This window comes from Vulpes vulpes, chromosome 7 (genome assembly GCF_048418805.1).
Source record: "Vulpes vulpes isolate BD-2025 chromosome 7, VulVul3, whole genome shotgun sequence".
Lineage (NCBI taxonomy): Eukaryota > Metazoa > Chordata > Mammalia > Carnivora > Canidae > Vulpes > Vulpes vulpes.
In genome coordinates this window covers 107,891,075-107,907,887 of record NC_132786.1, presented here as the reverse complement: position 1 = coordinate 107,907,887, position 16,813 = coordinate 107,891,075, and the positions used below count along the sequence as shown (strand labels likewise).

At 37.9% G+C, this 16,813-nt stretch overlaps 1 protein-coding gene across 2 annotated transcripts in view; it reads right to left on the bottom strand.

Moving 5' to 3' along the window:
• Positions 1 to 16,813, bottom strand: part of PLEKHA8 (pleckstrin homology domain containing A8) — a 59,357-nt gene that overhangs the window by 18,999 nt on the left and 23,545 nt on the right. For both annotated transcript variants that reach the window (XM_025993079.2, XM_025993080.2), the window contains exons 4-12: positions 15,775 to 15,899; positions 12,029 to 12,187; positions 10,978 to 11,018; positions 9,261 to 9,418; positions 6,857 to 7,016; positions 6,383 to 6,468; positions 2,759 to 2,817; positions 2,251 to 2,381; positions 1,359 to 1,429 (exon numbers count right to left, since the gene is read on the bottom strand). In XM_025993079.2, the coding sequence (XP_025848864.1) occupies positions 1,359 to 1,429; positions 2,251 to 2,381; positions 2,759 to 2,817; positions 6,383 to 6,468; positions 6,857 to 7,016; positions 9,261 to 9,418; positions 10,978 to 11,018; positions 12,029 to 12,187; positions 15,775 to 15,899 (990 nt within the window). The remainder of the gene's footprint in view (positions 1 to 1,358; positions 1,430 to 2,250; positions 2,382 to 2,758; positions 2,818 to 6,382; positions 6,469 to 6,856; positions 7,017 to 9,260; positions 9,419 to 10,977; positions 11,019 to 12,028; positions 12,188 to 15,774; positions 15,900 to 16,813) is intronic.

Genomic DNA, 16,813 nt, shown 5'->3' with positions numbered 1-16,813 from the left:
CTTTAGCATATATTTTAATCCCTCAGAATTTTGGTTACCCAGCCTGTAAAAATGGACTGACGTGAGGATTAAGTTGTCTAAATTCTTCATAAAGTGTCACAAAAAACCTCCAGTTTTATTGTTTCATGGCACATCAGCAAATTTCTAGATAGGAAGGCTGAGAAAGTCACATGGGGGCAGAACCCCTCAAGACTCACGGCCAAGGGGAAGATTCACATAAGGAAGAGCTCACTCCTGACACCAACAAAATGCTGCAGTGAATACTGGCTCACCTTCTATAACAGAAGCATCTAATTCATTCATTTCATTATTTAAAATTATGGCTCCTGGGACGCCCGGGTGGCTCAGTGGTTGAGCGTCTGCCTTTGGCTCAGGGCGTGATCCTGGAGTCCTAGGATTGAGTCTCGCATCAGGCTCCCTGCATGGAGCCTGCTTCTTCTCCCTCTGCCTGTGTCTCTGCCTTTCTCTCTGTGTCTCTCATGAATAAATAAATAAAATCTTTTAAAAAAATAAATAAAATAAAATTATGGCTACTTAGAGCTTGACCATGTGCTTCTCTATATCACAATAATGTAAGGTTTCAAAGTAATATGTAATTTCAACACCCACTTTCCAACCCTCATGCCTCAAGGCCCATGCTGGGAAAATTTCTTTTAGGCAAAGAGTGAGATTTCAGCCACTCTGTCAGGAGCACTTGGAGGATGCTCCCAAGTCTCTAATGTTTTCCAAAACTGATCTGATAGGTCCATCTATCTACTATCCACTCTGTATTTACTAAGCACCTTATAAGGTTTCAGCTCCTGCATTATAAGATACAGGATGACCTTTGACCGAGGCCTTCATCCTGGTCTCAGCTCTACCACTACAAACACAAGGCAGGAGGAGTACAAGATGACAATGATGACCCACTCTTTATATCACTCCAGAGCAAATTTCCAGTGTTCCCCCAAACCCTCCCTGTTATGATCTTTAAAACTAGCTTCTCAAATAAATAAATAAATAAATAAAACTAGCTTCTCTTGGGATATTGATTTTAGAGAACTGTACTATATCTGAAGATTAACTTAGGAAGAACTCACTTCTTAAAAATATTAGGCTTTCATATTAAGAGATGGCTCTCCATTAATTTAGCTCTTCTTTAAGATATACTAATTTTTAATAAGTTATATCTACATTAGTAGGTCACTGTTTCATGGGTTCTTTTTTAAAGAGAGGATATAAGAAACAATAATAATGAAATAGAAAAGAAATAAAATCAACTCCAGAAAAGTAAAAATTTTCCTACCCTGCCTCCTCCTCTAGGGGTCTCCATTCCACATCCTATTCAATGGACTGATCAAAATGTAAAGGACACTTACTCAAGGCTGTCTGGATATCCTTTTCTCCATTTTTCACTTCTGTCAAAAATCCCTTCAAAAATTTGAGACCTCTAAAACAAAAAAGAGGAATAAATATTATTTTCAAAGTTCACTTCTATTGAACAGGTATAAAGAAATGGCAGACATCAGTGTATTCAATAATTTCTTGGATATAGGAGCAAACAGGTCAAGTCACATGGCAGTCCTTTCTGACTTTCATCTGTCATTTCCTTTTAGTTTGTTCTAGACCCTCATCTGATCTACTTAAACAGTGATTTCCAAAATGTGGTCCCAGTACCAGTGGGAACTTGTTGGAAGTGCTTATTCTGGGCCCCACTCCAGACTTACTGAGTCAGAAAGCGTGAGTTTGGAGTGGAGCAATCCATGTTCTTCAGAAAGCTCTTCAGGTGATTTGGATGTTACTCAAGTTTGTGATCCTCTGACTTAAAGAGAACCAGTCAACTCTATCATCCTTTAAGATTCCTATCTTAGATACACTGTTAATAACAATGTGCATCAGAAGGGAAGAAAAAAAAGAGTTGGTGTTCTATTCATCAGGCCTTCTAAGAAAAGGCTATTGGGTTAGATCCTCCACTCAGAAGTAATCTTTGCGGGATCCCTGGGTGGCGCAGCAGTTTGGCGCCTGCCTTTGGCCCAGGGCGCGATCCTGGAGACCCAGGATCGAATCCCACATCAGGCTCCTGGTGCATGGAGCCTGCTTCTCCCTCTGCCTGTGTCTCTGCCTCTCTCTCGCTCTCTATCATAAATAAATAAAAATTTAAAAAAAATTATTAAAAAAAAAAAAAAGAAGTAATCTTTGCATAATACTTTTTTGCTGGTAGCATTTCAACTGAGCTGGATTTCAACTGCTGCCCCATCCGAGCTGCCTCACCTCTTCAGCCACAAGAGGGCTTCTGTAGCTGAGTTCCTAACCTGGGCTACATCAGCCTCCACTTCGTGCAGCACTATCTTCTGGAGGGTAGTGAACTCTTCCTTGTTGGTTATATACTTCTGATTTACTTTCTGCAGGAAAAGCAGGGAAAACAATCTAAATTAAAAATGCTAAAGCTATCAAGCAAATCAGTATAGTACTGAGACTGAAAAGGTTGTCAAACAGGACTCTAAGAAATCAAAATAATTAAGCCTCTTTATCTTCTTTATGTTTTCAAAGTAATATATTTTTGTTTGAGAATCCTTATGAGGCTTAAGCTAGAATTAAATAGTCTCAAAGCTTTAAAATACTGTTTTTAAAGTATTTTTTTTATGTCTCAGAACCTTTCCCACAGCGGTCTATACTTTTCATCTTGAGTATAAAACTTAATAATCATGTGTTTCTGAATGAGGTTTCATGCACTACTCCTTCCAAATATGTTTCCATAGAGACATGCTAGTATATTCACCTTAATATTTCCAACAAGATCCATTTTAACAGGAGCAAACACCGTAGGGCCAAGTTTGTCTAGAAGAAAAAATTGAAACATCTTTGAAAAAGCAATTTTTAAGTGGAAAATATTTTTACAATAACAAAAAATTTAGTATGTTTTTCTTCCCCCCCATTTTTTTTTTTTTGCTTTTAAATCATTTTCCAAACATAAGTTCCAAAGGCTTCTAAAGATATTGTCATCACAAAATACAGACCAGATTTCAAAGACTCAGTATCAAAAAAAGAATCCCATTAATGATTCCTTTCTACTGATTACATGTTGAAATATTATTTTGGATATACCAGGTTATATATTATTGAAATTAGTTTAAAAATACTTTTCTAGGGATCCCTGGGTAGCTCTGTGGTTTAGCGCCTGCCTTGGGCCCAGGGTGTGATCCTGGAGTCCCGGGATAGTCCCACATCAGGCTCCCTGCATGGAGCCTGCTTCTCCCCCTGCCTGTGTCTCTCATGAATAAATAAGTAAAAAATCTTTTAAAAAAAAAAAAGTTTTCTCTTGTTTTTACTATTTAATGTGTACAGGAAAAAAAACCAATTTCAATAAGTGTTGAAAATGTATTTTATAAAATTAACTTGCTCATGATTATAAAAAACTACTCAAACACAAACGTCAGTTGTATCTGTACACTATCAACAAACTGGAGAATGAAATATTTTTTACAATAGCATCAAAAATCATAAAATTCCAAAATTTATCCCTAATAAAAAATGTGTAAGACCTCTACACTAAAAACTATACAAAACATTGTGAAAACAAAAACCTAAGTAAATGGAGGGACACAGCATGCTCTCAGATTAGAAGACTCGAAATTGTTTAGGATGTAACCTTTTTCCTAATTAGTTTACCAATTCAATATAATCTTAATCAAAATCCCAATAGGTTTTTAAATAGAAATTGAAAAGCTAAAATTTATAAGAACATGCAAAGGACTTAGAATGTCAAAATCTTGAAAAAGTACAACAAAATTCAAAGACTTACATTATCTGATTTTAAGCTTTAATATAAAGGCACAGTAATTAAGACAATATAAGTATTGGCATAAAAAAAGAAAAAAAACAGACCACTAGGACAGAAGACAGAGTCTAAAAACAGACCCACACCTAAAAGGTCCAGATATTCAACAAAGCCACCAAAATAATAGAGAAGGGAAAATAAAGTTTTACAATGGAATGCTTACAACTCAGAACAAAGAACATTAATCAACTATTTAAAATGGATTAAAGATTTGAAAAGACTTCACAATGAAGGAGATAGCAATGGCCAATAATTATATTAAAAAATGCCACCATCATTAGACACAGGGGAAGTGTAGAGGCCAAGGGCAGCCCAAGGTGGGCCACTTGAACATGAAGATTATTTGGAGTTAAAAGCAATCAAACGCAGCAGACTGGGTGGGGGGTTCTTTATCTTCCCCTGGACTGCTTAAATTTACATTGGAAAGGAAAGCCTGTCCCAGGAAGAAAGCAATTAACAGATTCTTCTTTACATAAGAAACTTATGTGCATTAACAGGGCAACCTCGGTTTTCCAACCATTTCCTCTCATCTTCCTACTAATGATTTCCCCCACTATATATCCTACTTCCCAGGCCTCTACCCCTTTCCTTAGGTCAGAACGTCGTATAAGCCTCATGTTGCCTATCTTTGGAATTTCCTGTCTGTGTGGATGCTCCATATGTACAGAATTAAATTTGATTTTCTCCTATTATTTTGTCTCATGTCAATTTGATTCTTGGTCCAGCCAGAAGGACCTTGAGAACAGTAAATTACTTCCTCCTCAACACGACTTAAAGCCACAATGATATCACTAAACACTCACAGAAATAGCCAGATCAAAAACCTCAATACCACCAAGTATTAGTTAAGATGTGAAGCAACCAGAATACTCCTACATTGCTGCTGAACGTGTATGATCGTGCAGTCACTTTTAAAAAGTTACATAGATAAACCCAATAAATTGGCAATTCTACTCCTAGATATTTACTCAAGATATGAAAAAAATTTGCCCACAGACATAAAAATATTCGGAGCTATTTCATTTATAATAGTCCCAAGTAAGAAACTACCCAAATGCCCATCCATCAATTGAAGAATGAATAAAAAATTGTGGTATATTCACTTAATAGAATACTAGAATATTCAGCAATAAAAAGGAATGAACTACTGATACATATAACAATTAAGGATGAAAACATTATACTGAGAGGAAAAAACAGATGAAAGAGTAGATAATATATTTTTTTAAATATTTAATTTATTTATTCATGAGAGACACAGAGAGAGAAGCAGAGACACAGGCAGAGGGAGAAGCAGACTCCATGTGGAGAGCCCAATGTGGGACTTGATCCCAAGACCCCGGGACTACACCCTGAGCTGAAGGCAGACACTCAAACACTGAGTCACCCAGGCATCCCAATAATATGATTCTCTTACATAAGATTTTAGAAAAGGCAAAACTAACCTATGGTGACAGAAATCAGTAAAATAGTTGCCTTGGGCTGGATGATAGTTGTAGCTGACTGGCACAGGGCACATTCTAGGGTGATGAAAACATTTTACATCTTGACAGGGATATGGATTACATAGGGGTAGGTGTGTTTCTTAAAGCTCACTGAATCATAATACTTAAATTCTACGTAAGCTGTATCTCAATATCAAAAAGAGATATGTTGGGATCCCTGGGTGGCGCAGTGGTTTGGCGCCTGCCTTTGGCCGGGGGCGTGATCCTTGGAGACCCGGGATCGAGTCCCACGTCGGGCTCCCGGTGCATGGAGCCTGCTTCTCCATCTGCCTGTGTCTCTGCCTCTCCCTCTCTCTCTATCATAAATAAATAAAAATTAAAAAAATATTAAAAAAAAAGAGATATGTAAAAATTTTTTAAATGAATTAAGTTAAAAAAGATTCATAGTGGGCAGCCCCAGTGGCTCAGCGGTTTAGTGCCGCCTCCAGCCCCGGGTGTGATCCTGGAGACCCGGGACTGAGTCCCAAGTCGGGCTCCCTGCATGGAGCCTGCTTCTCCCTCTGCCTGTGTCTCTGCCTCTCTCTCTGTGTCTCTCATGAATAAATAAAGATCATTAAAAAAAAAAAAAAAAGATGCATAGCTAAATGGGCCAAAAAACATATTTCAACACATTAGTGTTGCCTGGTTCTACACACTCTCTATAAAAAATTTGTAATTTGAACTTTAATTTATATGTGTAATTTTCAAATCTTTGAAAAAATGTTTTAACTGATAAAATTTTTTTCCTTTTTTTAATCAGTTTTTTTCATTACATCAATAGATTTGAAGGTCTCTTCTTCAACTACTTTTACTCTTGCTTTTTAAGTATGATTTCTCAAAAACAAAATTCCCTTTTTTCCTTACACTACTCTGTGATCAATATTTATAGGTAGGAATAAAAAGGAAATATGTAATAATGCTCAAGGTCATACAGTTTTTAACTGTGTGTAGCTGGTGATATGGAGAGGTAGCTAAGAAGGGTAATTTCATTGTACATATAATTTAGGATATTTCTACTGCAAAATAACAGCAGTGAGACAGATTCTAGAGACTAATGAATTTAAGACAAATTTAATCTTACCTAATACTGGAACCACAGCATAACATGATGCCAAGAATGCTTCTGTGGGAATGCCACTGTCTTCCAGAAGTTCAATGTCACTAAAGCTAAACAATTTGGTGATACAGAAGGAGAAAGAATGAAAATGCATTAACACTCTATGCAGTTCAGAGGTAGTCATGAAAACAGCTGCCCTTCTGCAGAGCAAGTAATTTGGCCTGATTTCAGTGATTGTTCCTCTATTATAATACGGTCCAATAAAATCATTTTCCAAAGATAATCTACCAAAGCAAGATAAAATTTGTTCAGGGTATAGTCTCACAATCTAATTTCCCAATGCTTCAAACAAAGTAAGTAGTAAAGCAGAGAGTTGGTATACCATATCCTCTGTTGTTAGAATATGCCATCACCCGAAAGGAACACCACACCACGACTGATTTTCCAGAAGGGAAGCTGGTATCCAACTGTCACTGATTTTAGAAAAGCAGAGGATACCTGGTATTCATGGTACTAAAGAAAGTTGGGATGATTTCTTGGCCTTCTTCCCAGTGGGATTCTGGAGAGCTACTTGAGGAGTCTGATGCAGGCTGTGCTAAGCTGCTGTCATGATTTCCCAGGCTGTCCTCTCCTTCTTCCTTCATGATCTCACCTTGGACTGCAAACACAACATACTTATTACTAACCTATTATTTATCATAAAAATTAATATATATTCATTGCTGAGTATTTCTAAAACACAGAAAACTATACAGAAATAAAAATCAGTGAAATATTATATATATACATACAAACACAATTTGGTTTAAATATATGTAGGTTTGTATTCCACTTGTTTTTATTTGTTTATCATGAGTATTTCCATTATCATTCAATACTCTTTAAAATATGATTTTAATGACCATTGATGTTGCATCAAGCTCATATAGAGGACACTGTTTCTCTCAAATTTTAGTGTTATAAATACAGTCGATTCTCATTATTAGAGTATTTGCCTTCTCAGGAAAGTTTATTTGTATTCCTAAAACCAATGCTTGTGGTACTTTTGCAGTCACTTCTAGACATGTGTAGAGTGGTGAAAAATTTAAGTCACACATATACATTCCAGTGGAGGTCAAACAAGGTGACAATCTGCCTTCTTGCTTCAGTTCTTATACTATACACAAGTGTGTTTATGTAGCATCATGCTTTGTGCATTTTGTTATTGATTTTGCTGTTTATAGGTGCCTCCAAGTGTAGTGCTGTCTATTGTTCCTAAGTCTAAGAAGGCTATGATGTGCCTTATGGAGAAAATACATGTGTTCGGTAAATTTCATTCAGGCATGAGTTATAGTACTGTTGGCTGTTGGTCATGAGTTCACTGTTAACGAATTAACAATACATATTAAATAAGGGGTCTTTAAACAGAAACACTCATAAAACAAAGCTATATACTGATCAATCAACCAAAATGTGAACAGAGGCTTGTAGGAACCTAACTTTGTATTTCCTCTAGAAGCAATGGTTTGCTTATTCAATGTCTGCAGTGACTTTATAGAACACAATTACCATGAATAATGAGAATCAACTGTAATGTCATAAAGAATATCCCTGTCCACAGATATTTGTCCTTAAACTTGACTATTCCCTGGAGACAAACTCCTAGAAATAAGTAAAATTATTGGACCAAATAACAGTACTGTTTCCATAGAGATTCTCCTATCTTTATTATTTACTCAAGCGATAAGACTTTAGTGATTCAGTGGATTTAGAGCTTTGAAAATGCATCTTCTTTTTCCCCAACTCATCTGGAAAAAACAGGGTCTCTTACTTCAGGGGAGATGAGCAAGAAACTTATTTAAAATTTTATTTTCAAAATATTTATTAAACACTTATAACACAAAAGCTTTCATAGGATTGTCTTGGACTGATCTGAAGCTGGTTTTAGTGGTTAAAGCCAATGGAATTAGCAAATTTGAAAGGGCAGCATTTTCAACAACAAGCTATTACCTGAAATGTGGAACTCTGGCTTGATGGACATAGAGAAGGCTGGGTGAAAAACCTGATGGTGGTTGGTGAATTCTGACATCTTTGGGCCACACCAAAAACCACGAGGAGTGCAACCTCAACTGCCATAACTTTACACTCTGTTAAGTCTGACATCATAGTTTAAGTTCAAAGGATCTTGACTTAGAGTAGAAGAGCAGTGTCTATAAAGCAGCACAGACGGCTGCTGCTCACTGCATCCCACAAATAACACAGATAAGAACAACAAGCGGGAAAAATCCTCTTCATTCCATTCCACCTTTTCAACATTGGGTTGGATGAGATGACACAATATAGTCAAGTGACCTATGTTACCAGGCTAATGTCTGCCTCAGGACCTACTAGTATTCTGTCTTGAGGCCAATCCCTATTAAGTTGTGGAGGCCGAGAAAAATCAAGGCCATTCCACCTCAAGTTTAGCGTTAGCACAAGTACAGCCATCCCAGGCCCCTTAGAATAAGGGCTGACATTTACCTTACTTCAGTTACAGGAAGAAATATTAGAGTAAGAGCAGAGCCCAAGCCTAGGGCAGGAAGCCCCGATTAGATTAAGAACAGAGCTCAATGCCCTTGAAAACCCCATATCAAAATGTAAACAGAACTTGAGAAATTCCTCCACCCCTTCTGAAAATCCCCTAGACCAGCCTATAAAAAAACCAGCTGTAACCCACTTCGGGGTCCAAATCCCTGCTCCGCTGTGTCGGGTATACTTGGACCCAAGCTCGAGCTTGTAAATGAACCCTCGTGTGTTTGCATCGGTGTCGGCTCCTTGGTGGCTTCTCGGATTCGCAATCTTGGGCACAACAAAGTGTCACATCATGCATAAACAATCAAACTTCCAAGATCAATGGTTTGCTTCAGACTTTAGTTGTTTTTACCTGTTATATTATCATCTGTATTTTCTTCACTTGATATGCTGCAATCTATCTCTGCAGGTTTCAAATATAAGGAGCTCTTATTTTTCATTAGGATTTCTTCACCATCATTTATTTCCATATGCAAAGATCCATTTTCACAACTGTTTAACTCCATTTGCCTGAAAATATTTTGTAAGGAAAAGCCAAAACATCCAATTATTTGGTCTTAAATAAATTGTCTGGGTAGCTCTTATTCTGAGAAAGGGGGGAAGGGTTCAGTGATAAAAAACCAGTACTGCTGAATCAGCCAAACCTCTCAGCCTTCTACCTCCTAGACAAGTATCTGATGATGAGACAGGCTTGTCTGAAATCAAAGAGCCATTCCTGGTTTCTCAAAGAACTCACGTGACTCAAGCTTCCTGCTCCCCACCAGCAGGTCTCTGGTTTTCAATCAGCTTTCTAAATGTAAATGTAAATATTTAACACTTTTCTCACTTTCCTCAGCTTCTCCCTGGGAAGTTTTTTCTCTTTCCAGTTCTCAAAATCATTGGCCACTCTTACATGTTTGCCTAGCAGTTAACTGTCTAGAAGCTACATGCTGTGGTGAGGGGAGAATATTCCCCACAAAATAGGACTGACAGAAAAAACCTAGGAGGATATAGGATACATCCTGAGAATCTGCTGCCCTTCGGGATAACAGAAAAGGCTACTTAACATGCAAGCAGAACAGCTAATTCTGTGACAAGTTCAATCATAACATCTTATTATAAGTGATTAAATCCAACTAAATTAGAACAAAAATATTTTCTTCTAATAAACACAAAAGGGTCCAAGCTATATGGTGACTCCAGGAAAAGCATTTATTTTCTAAAGAAGTGTCATATTTCAACTTAGCAATTAAAAATGTAGGTGTTTTGGGGCATCTGGCTACCTCAATTGGTGGAACATAGGACTCTTGATTTCAGAGTTGTAAGTTCAAGTCCCACGGCTATACTTAAAAATGTGTTTAGTAAGGAAATGTCATGAGAAAAAAGTCTACAATTTTTTCTAGTAGAAATATTTAGAACAAGATAAAAATGTTAACCAAATTGGAACAATCTTTGTGCTAAAGCAAACAACAGTATACAAAGAGATGAAATGTTAAGTAATAATTTGAAAGTACAAATATATGGAGTACAACAAAATACAGGAATGCTTATGTAAAATAATAACTGAATAAAGACCCCAATTATATACATGTGTACTTTTTTCTAAAATTGAAGGAGCAATTAGAGGAAGAAAACAGTTTAGATTTTGGTATTAAATTTGTTTGTTTTCAACCTCGAAGGCTACTTAAGATTTTTATTTTTATTTATTTATTTTTATTTTTATTTTTTTTAAGATTTTTATTTTTAAATAAAACAAAATAGTACTGTCTTTTCTGGATAAAAGAACATTTAAGTCAATGCCTCTCCACAAGAGAGGAGGTTCCTACCCTTAGCACACTAGACAGATGAAAAGTCACTAAATGTGGTGGGCAGATCCATCCATACTTGAGAGAAAATGCAAACATCTTCCTGGGTAGTCTGTGCTAAATGAAATGTGCTAATTGCTTCAAGCTCACCCCAAAGAGGAAAATCAGTTACTGTTTCTTTCTGGTATCATCTCAAATCAAGATAAAAATATTCCTATTTTTTTAAAAATTGATAATAAAAAATTATTTATCTTTAGAAAGAAGAAAAACCAAGAGTTACTGTACCTTTCCAATGAATTATGAATCGGTATAATAGGATGTTTCATCTTTAAAAGAAGCAAAAAAATGAAAGCTTCATGTTAGACTTCACAGAGCATATTTAGAATTTCATCACATATAAAAGTGGTAAATATTACTGTAACATAACTGCCCCAACAGGAACAATTTTAGACCCTCCCAAAAGAAGGGAGTCAATGATCTCAACCAGTCCTTTGTGTTTTTTCAAGTAAGTGTACCCGCATTTCTAAGGAAAAGGAAGATTGGTTTTTTGAAGAATCTAATTATCACAACCATACCCTTGGTGGTTGGCTTTCTCATTGGTTATGCTCAGTAAAGATTATAATGCAGCATTGTTTCAAACACTAAAAGTATAAACAGTATGTATGAAGGTTCCTACACTTAAGGTAATTTTAATAAAGAGTAATGCTATAATAGAGGTATGCATAGAGGAGGAGCTCCTATAGCCCAACTTAGGGATTCAGGGAAGGACAGATTAAATATTGAAGGATGGGGAAGTGCTAATCAGGAGAAGATAAGTGAGAACAGCATTCTTGGCACTGGGAAATGGTGCAGAGATGTCAGGGGAGCTATATGCAGTTAGTATGTTCAGCCAGCTAAGGACAGAGAAAGAAACTGTGGGTGTAGGATGGATTAAGAAGTTCTGACTTTAACCTTTGGCAATGAGGGAGGCACTGAGGGGTTTAGGTAAAGTGGTCCAGTTTTATACTTCATGAATAAAATACCATTTGCTGTCTGGAAGGGTTAGGCTGAAAGTAACCAGTTAGAAGGCAACCACAAATCTTGGCAAGACTCGCTGGACAAGGAAGCTGAAAAGAGGCTAGCTATATCAGAGACAGGTTTAGGTGGTAAAACTGCTAAAAATAAATGGATACAGAGGACCGAGGGCAGAAATATGTAAGTGGACATAAAGGGAAGGCCACTAAAAAATGTCTTTCTAGTCATGAAAGGGCGATGGATAATATGGTTCACTACATCACTTCTTAACTCTGTAGCTTTTCATTATGTCCTGCTGCCCCCAACGTGAACTGGCTTTTACCTTGCTGGACTTGAGCATGGCCAGCTGTGGTGAGCCGGGGGGAGTACGATAGAGTAGTTCAGAGGTGAAGGCTGCGTTTGCGATCTGCATGCATTCTTCCAAAGTCTTCAGAAAAGTATTGCAGGTTGATTTCAGCAGAGTTCCCACATCAATTCCTTCCTACAAAACAAGAGTAGATGACTTCTTTACCTTGCCAAAGAAAAGGCTCAAATGCCCTTAGAGGTTTTTATCCACAATGTAGTAATCATGTACCCACCTATTTTGCTGGACAAATATGTACATCATTTACAAAAGAAAGAGAGTCCACTTTATCTATTAACCCTATACAAGCCTCAATCTGACCTTTCACACTCTCCCCACACTGTTCCAGCTGGAGACAACAACTTCTTTCAGTTGAACAGTATTATATGCTAGCACTGTGCCAGGTGCTGGGCACAGAGCCCTCAGGGAGTTTCCAGTCCATGAGGGGTGGCAGGCCATGAAATAGGAAATCACATGAACTGAAGACCAGTGGAATCAATGGAAAAATGTCTCCTATTGCCTGAGTAAAAATGAGGTTCTAGAATAGAAGCGTTAGAAACCATAAATCATTCATTGTTTGCTTTCAGGATAGGGTTTTTGACTTTTGGTACAGATGAGTTTGAGAGTTCTTAGCAACTGGAATCCTTTTGAATATCTGATCACTTTAACCCCTAGTTATTTTACTTGTTCAGGATGTTTTTCCTCTGAATACTGATATTAATAAGTTGTTTAGGAAACTGAGGCCCTACCCTGACTAGAGAGTACAATAAACACATCTTAATTGTATAAAAGAAGCAGACTGTGCCCAAGGTGGAGTCACTCATGCTAATCCTCACACCAAAACCAAAAACTTCAATTTCTATGCCTTGTTGTCCCAGAAAAGGCAGGCCTAGGTCAAATTGGCACAAGTTACCTGATCCAGCTCCATGACTTCTCTTAACTCCACATGAAGAAAGCAACCCTGTTTTAATCAATCAATAAATGCCCAGCAGAATTTCCTTGTTCCTGCTCACCTTGGTCTATAAAAATCTTTAGCCTTTTAAGGCTTTTCAGAGCTCCTTTCTATCTGCCAGATGAGAGGTTAACTGATAAACGAATTGCTGAATAAAGCCAGTAAGATTTTTAAAATGTACTCAGTTGAATTTTTCTCTTAAGAGTGGCCTCTATATTTTCTTCAATTTTGTATTTCTAACAAGCTAGCAGGTGATGTTACTGGTTGTGGACTACTATGATTCTGACAACAATTATGTGTGGGTTTTCCCCACACCACCAAGCAATTCTCTGACACCAGCTGGGTAATCTAAATTCAACTAAATTCTGACCCTATCTACCTGAAATTGGTGTCAGATCTCACTGGGCAGCTCCCCATCCCTCACTTCAGACACCAATGGCAAGTCCAGGTTGTCACTTATGCTTCTGACTGATCTGCTACAGACTGGAGGTTCTAACCCCCTCCTTTTGATTAATTTGCTAGAGCTGCTCAAAGATCTCAGAGAAACATTTTAGTAGTTACTAGACTGCCAGTTTATTCTAAAAGGATACAACCCAGAAACAGATGTATAGGGCAAGGCATCTGGGAACTGCTCAGGACTTCCATGCTCTCTGACCACACCACTTTTCCTGAATCTCCATTTGTTCTCAGGAGCTCTGCAAACCCTGTTCTTACACTGCACAGACATGACTGACAAAATCATCTGCCACTGGGATTAAACTCAATCTTCAGCCTCCTTCCCTTCCCAGGAGATGAGGGTGGGTGGATGCTGGGTGGCTCTAATCACATGGTTGGGCCTGGGTCAACCAGCCTCCCATCCTTAGGCACCTTCTTAAAGTCACCTTATTAACATAACAAGAGACAACTTTAACAAGAGACAACTTTATCATTCTCATCACAGGAAATTCCAAGGGTTTCAGGAGCTCTGCCAAACATATTTCTTATGGAGACCAAATATATATTTCTTATTATAAATCACAATATCACAGCCACAGTTTCATTAGCAAGTTCTCAAGGCACTCTAAACATCTTGAATAAAAAAATTGCTGTGTTCACATTTTTCCTTTGCATTAGACCAGGGCTTCTGTACCTTGGCACGACTAACATGGGGGGCTAATTTTTGGAGTGGGAGAAGTAGGTGGGAGAGCTCTCCGGCCCACTGCAGGACAAGAAGTACCATTCTAACCTCCATACAGTAGATGTCAGTAGCACTCCTCCAATCGTGACAAACAAATATGTCTCCAAACACTGCCAAATATCTGAGGGGCAAAACCAGAGGCTCTGGGCTGAGAATCACTGCTCTGAACCCTAAAAATCCCAAGAATAGGGCTGAAATGTTTTTTTGGTATCCCTCTCCTCCCTGCTCCCAGGCAACTGCTGAATGAATAAGACAGCCAAAAAGGTAGTGAATGAAAGCGAGTTAAATCACCCTTATTAGAAAAACTGAAAGTACGTATACCACTAATAGTATAATGTTCTTCTACCAAAACCATTAACTAGGATCTGTAGATTCTTCATTTACTAGCCATTAGCCATTGTTATTCAGATTATAGCTATTCTAATAGACCAGAGGTTCTCTCTGGGTAGTGTGAGCCATTCAATACATAACACCATAGACCTTTTATTATATGTTTTAGGACGAATGAATGACAACTTTATTAATAAACATTAAAAACTGCAATCCTTACTGATAATGGGCAGAAAAAAAGGCTTGTCTCCATCTTTGAAAGAACTAGCCTATACTAAAGCACAATTACTATGTCACCAATAAAATTCTGTCATAGAGGTGCCTGGCTGACTTGGTCCATAGAGCTTGTAACTCTTGATCTCGGGGTGGTGAGTTCAAGCCCTATGTTGGATGTAGAGCTTAGTTAAAATAAATAAATAAATAAATAGGGACGCCTGAGTGGCTCAGTGGTTGCACGTCTGCCTTCAGATTAGGGTTTGATCCTGGAGTCTCAGCATCAAGTCCCACATCAGGCTCCCTGCATGGAGCCTGCTTCTCCCTCTGCCTGTGTCTCTGCCTCTCTCTGGGTCTGTCATGAATAAATAAATAAAATCTTTAAAATAAATAAATAAATAGATAAATAAATAAATAATAAAATCTTACTACAGTCTCATCAAAGATGACAGATACACATTATTGATAGACATGATGCTGGCATGTTAGTAGCCACACCTCTAGAAGTAGCTGTGCTAGACAGGTAAGGCTGTATTTACAAAGTGATGCAAACTGGGAAGAAACAAATTTTAGTACAACAGCACCAATGTTAAAAGTTCCAAATGTTATCAACTAATTAATCCTGAATTCATTCCATGAAGGAAAACTATATGCTTCCATATGCTGACACGCACACACTTTTTCTCTTCACTGAACTCTGAATTTTGTTAACTTTCTCCTCCAAATAAAATCTTAAAAAAAAAAAAAAAAAGGGCAGCCCCGGTGGTGCAGCGGTTTAGCGCTGCCTGCGGCCCAGGGTGTGATCCTGGAGACCTGGGATGGAGTCCCACATCGGGCTCCCTGCATGGTGCCTGCTTCTCCCTCTGCCTGTGTCTCTGCCTCTCTCTCTCTCTAGCTGTGTCTCTATGAATGAATAAATAAAATCTTAAAAAAAAAAAAAAACTTTCTCCTCCAAAAAATAGTAAATGCTAAAATAGGGACTGTGTGAGAGTAAGCATTACCTGTAAGCAACACCTGGTGCTACTTCTCCTGTGGCTAAGACAAATATTTTACCTCAGAATTGGACACACCAGTTGTGGTTACTTCTTTTGTTTTGTCTACTTGCTGAACAAGGAGGTCACAGTAGAGTCTTAGTTCCGACATTTTGGTTTTCAAGTTTTCAGTGTTTTCAGCAAACTCTAAATAACAAAATGAGGATAACGTAATTACAGGATGAAGGAACTATTCACTGGTTAGCATACCATAGAGTGCAATATATATAACCTACATCTAAAGTCAGATGTTTATGGTATGAGTTATAGATAAGATACACATGAAGATATGTGGGCAAGAAAAACAAAAAGAGATTTCTAGTCTTTTTAATCTATGTTATTTCTTGGGCCAACATACTGAATGATAGCCAGTGTAGGAAGAAGGATACAGCATACTTTTCAACTCCTCATGTCAAAACTGAGAGCAGAGGGACACCCGGGTGGCTCAGCAGTTGAGCATCTGTCTTGAGCTCAGGGTGTGACCCTAGTCCAGGGTTCGAGTCCCACATCAGGCTCCCTATGGGGAGCCTGCTTCTCCCTCTGCCTGTGTCTCTGCGTCTGTCTGAGACTCTCATGAATAAGTGGATAGAATCTTTAAAAAAAAAAAAAACTGGGAACAGAGTCAAAGGTTCAGAGTTTTGGTTTCATTTGCTGCATAGTTTTCCCTATCTATAAAATGGGGTCATAGCAATCTACCTGCTAACAGTACTCAAAACTGGGAAACTGTTCTGTAACGTGCAATTATTACTAATAAGATGGCTTATTAACTCACAGAACTCGTCCAGCATGCCACCCATCAAGTCTAATAGCACCCTGCTGTGCACCTGCTGCTCCCTCATTAGCACAGTGCTCCAGCTACTCTGGCGCTGAGGGCTCATTATCACTTGTTTTTTTTCCCCATGAAAAAGCTGTACATTAAAAAAAAAAAAAAAGCTGTACATTATAACTTGATCTGACAGTGTCTAGAATATGCTCCCAATTTGGCATTCAAAAACAACCAAGGAAGAGGCCATTTTCCTGTGTCTACTTGAAGAGGTAAACACATCTGCCACACTTGTCAT